General features: G+C 41.1%; 1 protein-coding gene across 1 annotated transcript; it reads right to left on the reverse strand.

Annotated features, from left to right (window-relative positions):
- Positions 1–3,130: 3,130 nt before the first annotated feature.
- On the reverse strand, positions 3,131–4,073 carry TMEM177 (transmembrane protein 177). Its single transcript, XM_009887283.1, has one exon. The coding sequence runs from the start codon at positions 4,071–4,073 to the stop codon at positions 3,138–3,140; it is 936 nt and encodes a 311-aa protein (XP_009885585.1). The 3' UTR covers positions 3,131–3,137.
- Positions 4,074–4,427: the final 354 nt, after the last annotated feature.

The following is a 4,427-nucleotide window of genomic DNA, read 5'->3' on the forward strand; positions in this document are numbered from 1 at the left end:
TCTTTAAACTAGATTGTGTATAAATTCAAACTTGCAACTCATTTTGGTCATTTGCAACTCATATTTCATCCTTTAATCACTTGACTCAGACAGAAAGAGCGCTTCATTTTTGTAGACAATATCCATTTTTACAAGAGTTTGTTCTTTCCTTCACACCGTCGGTTTTACAGTTTATTGGCTTAGACTTCCTACATCCCCATCTCCTAATAATTCCCTTTGCTGAACATTTTCTGTTGCTTTTCTATCAAAAAAAATCTGCGAAGTCTGCCTCATCTGAGTAGTGCAAGAGAAGCCTGTTGCTACTAAAACAAGTTTTCTGAACTCCTCAGAGTTTCAGCTTCAGAGCTGGGGGAGACAATAAGGCTGTTCACTGACATTATTTAAAAACTGATTCACTGGGGCTCCTCTGGGCCACTGAATGAACTTGCCTTTCCCCATCAGACTGTTCTTAGCACAGAAGAGCACAATCAATCAATGTTTTCACCTTCAATTCTGGGGTCCTTTCTTCTATCGAACTCTCAAAACTAGACCATTTCTGTCACCAGTATGTGGAAATCCTATTTGATTTCATTGGAAGTTACACTTGCAGAAAAACATTTGCAATATTGCAAGACCTTGCATGAGTATTTTCATGGTCGTATATTTGAGTTGTGCTATTCCAAATGCTATGCCAAACAGCATGGGTGATCTTGCAGCAACAATTACCTGGCAACACACACGATACAAACCTTTTCCAGGACAACCCACACACACATTCCCAAAGTTCAGGGAAATCTTAATTAGCAGTTGTGATTTCAACTCCCATTTCCCTTATATTGAAAGCACTACTCTTCCAGAATACACAGATGGTGATAACAGGAGCTTGACTATATAGAGACAGAGGTGTGTAAGCCCTTGGCAAAGAACATCTCTTTGGAAGGCAAGGGCATATTAATACTAGCCAGCCCTCCCTTACTAACACTAATATGCCACAGCAAGTTCAAAGAAGGGTAAATCAGACACAGCACTTATAGATAGATGGAGCTTCTTGGAGAATCCAGCTGTAAAAGTAGAGCAGAGTGCACAACTGCAAAACCCATTAGCATCACTGGGGCTTTACAACCAGAAAATGTTAAGTAACAGCACTAGCTGCAGGCATCTTGATGAAAAGCAGCAGTAAGGAGTGGTAAGAGGCAAGCAGATTAATTGAATTTTGTTTAAACTGCTACTTGTTGTAAATCTCAAAGGCGGCCTCTGTTTCCTCTCTGCTCTCTTTATGTAGTAGCAGTTCCTTAAACCACATAAAACAAGTGGGCCAAGTTCTCTCTGAGAACGTTTCATGGAGGTTAGACTTGTCTGGAGTAACACAAGGATGAATTGAAGTCACGGGCTATATAAAACAGCAGTTACATTCCAATCTCAAGTCACTACATCACTCAACCAGTAAAACCTCTATCTTGGCCTGTTATATTGGATTTACCTGGAAGAGAAGTCAAAATTTAGCCTGAAGCTTTGAAAGCTCCCTGCCTAAAGGTGAAATCTCCTTTTATTCCACAGACTAGGAGATTTTGTCAAACTCTTTCACGAAGGTCACAAGAAAAATAACATCAGGCCCTATAGCCAGAAAGCACCTAAGAGGCATCTCATGACTTGATTCTTCAAGGACAAGTGCAAGTGATAGGTGGTGGTCCAGAAAAACTTGACACAGATTACTTCAGCAGAAATCCAAACATCCTCTATATAGGGCTTCAGCAATGTAAAGCAACGCCAGCGCCTCAGCAGCCAGTGTATCAACTTTATGTCACTGTGTGATTCAAAGGGACAACAGAACTCAGTAATGCTTTGAGCAAACACAGGCATGACAGTTATTATTGTAGCAGATGAAGAAAGGACAAACCAGGGCAGACAGGACACTCAGCACTTCTGTGACTGAGAAGATACAAAATACTAGAAGTTTCCTGTAAGAACGACAGCAGAGGAGAACTGCTGTGATGCCACCAGGGAGGGCTACTGGAATCGCTGCAACAGAAACACAGAAAAGAGGGAACTACAAACTTTGAGAACTATCATCTTGGACATCACATAAAAGCTTCAAGGTGAGGCCATAGTGGAAAGTTTATTGCCCGTGCACTGAAGACCTTTCCAGAGGATTAGTAATCCTGGGCAAAGCTCGGTCTGCCAGACAAAATCTTCTTAAGCTAATCTGAAACAGAAGAATAATTTCCTTTGGCAACTCTTCATCACAGACCTCACCAGTTTCTGCACTAAACACCAGACTTATTTTATACCTTGCCGCCTTTGACATATAAGGTTACATACATCTATATGTATTTTTAAATTAAACAAAAATCCTACCAAAGCAAACAGAAAACCCTCTCCTGAACATGCTTATCCCACCTGTAAGAAACCAACCAACCCATGACAGTCATGTTACATACCACCACTGCTGGGAAACATTCATGACATACATGCTACAGTCACCATGTCACGTAGAGAGCAGGAACAGATTTAAGCAAAATGATGCAGGTGCTGGTAATAATCCAGCTGTATTTGTACGGACTGAAGCATAACTAGTGTGCCATACTGAAGAATGGCGATTGCAGCATAAGAATTTACATAGCCCAAGAACTTACACAGAACAGAAACATTGTGGCTTGGTATTTATGTAACAGCATGATACAGGCTGACCAGTTTTTTTAAATGTCTTCGGGTTGTTCCATAGGAGGAATGGCAAACATACATACAAACACCCCTGTTTAAATGATAATGCTCCCAAAACTCTCTGTTGGACTTTACCCTTTCCATTTTCCTTACTGCACTGGCAGGACAGCAGAGCAGAACTTCCAGATCTGTGTCTGAGAAGTTCCCCTCCTTAGTGGTCTTGTGATTTGAGATGCACACAGAACAGAGCACTTCTGAAGCGAGGCTTTAATATTTTAAGAGAGAATTCTTTATTCACAGAATGTGCAATAACTCCTTCCGAACTATATGCAAAATAAATCCCACAATTCTAATGAAGATACAGCAAAAAAAAAAAAAAAAAAAAAAAAAAAAAAAAAAAAAAAAAAAAAAAAAAAAAAAAAAAAAAAAAAAAGGCAGCACAGCAGTGTTCCAAGAGAATACATAATTCACAAGTTTAAAATTCAAGCACTCCCTTCCTATGCCTGGAGCTCTCTTAAAATATTAACAATCAAATCTCTTCGGTAAGTGTATGGGGTATACTTTATTCTGAACCAGTGCCTTGGGAAAAGGTTACCACTTGGGGAATAAATTTTCGTCCCTTGTTTGCCCATCAGACCACGAAGAATCCTGTTGCGGGACAAGATTTTATCATAAAATTCAACCCCACCTCTGGCATAGTCTTTGGAAACAGTAGCTGCCTTTCTGTCAGCCTTGCAGTCTAGGTGATAGGTCACAGCGTCGTAAGAAACGTAGTAGCACATCAGTCCACCAGCAGCAGTTATGAGGTTACAGATGCTGCGAAGTATCACGGGGCCAGGAGATAAACCCAGAAGTAGCTTTATACCTTTCCCACAGAGAAATGTACCAGCTAAGCAAGCTGGAGCCACAACTGCACTCACTAAAGGACTGCCGTTCTGCAAATACACAACTTCTCTGGCAATGGCAAACTTCTGAGCTTTAAGTGAAAAAGTCAGAGCTTCTTTCAAAGCAACACCTTCGTTGCTCTCCCAGTCTACTTCCTTGCCATTGATCACAACAACATGGTTGACTATTCCTTTTTTATCCTCAGCTGTGCTATCAAAGTTAGGTGGGATGCCCACCAAAGAGCCTGCGGGCAGCCAGGGGATTCCAGCACTCACAGGGTGGAAGCCAGAAGCTGCAAAGGCTCGATAGGAGTCAGTGGACTTCACATCAGTATCTTGAAGGACATCCTGAAAGACACCACAGAGCCTCTGTGAAAGCTCAGCTGGCTGGCCCTCTGACCAGCACTCATGCAACAGTTTGAATGTCTGCTCAGGAAACACATGATAGGAAAGGTCAGTGCCAAACAGTCCCACGCAAGTAACAGCCAACAAAGGGATCTTGCGCTTCTTTAACCACACAGATGCCTTCCGCAGGAACTGCACTGCCATAGTCAAATCCTAACCTGTTTATAACACAAAATCAGGAATTAAAATGTGCATAAATGGGTGTTTCATCTCTGTAGCATTTTAAAAAGCAAGCAAAAAACATGAGAAGCAGCAGAGGACAATAACCAAAGAAACATTCTCTTTTTTACAGTAAAAAAAAACACAAAACACCTTTACAGAAGGGAGTGATACTCATTACTTTTTGGGCCTTGGAACATAGCATGATTAATGCGAAGAATTAACTTCTCCCTCTCCTCCAGTAAATCAATTTACCACAATAAAGACAATAATAAAGCCACCATACTTCCTCCTTCCCCCAGCAATCAATACACATTCTGTATTTACCCAACATACTTG

Source organism: Charadrius vociferus, unplaced genomic scaffold (genome assembly GCF_000708025.1).
Source record: "Charadrius vociferus isolate BGI_N301 unplaced genomic scaffold, ASM70802v2 scaffold385, whole genome shotgun sequence".
Classification (NCBI taxonomy): domain Eukaryota; kingdom Metazoa; phylum Chordata; class Aves; order Charadriiformes; family Charadriidae; genus Charadrius; species Charadrius vociferus.

Excerpts from the sequence above, each read along its gene's own strand:
- TMEM177 (XM_009887283.1), bottom strand. The coding sequence starts at position 4,073 with ATGGCAGTGCAGTTCCTGCGGAAGGCATCTGTGTGGTTAAAGAAGCGC.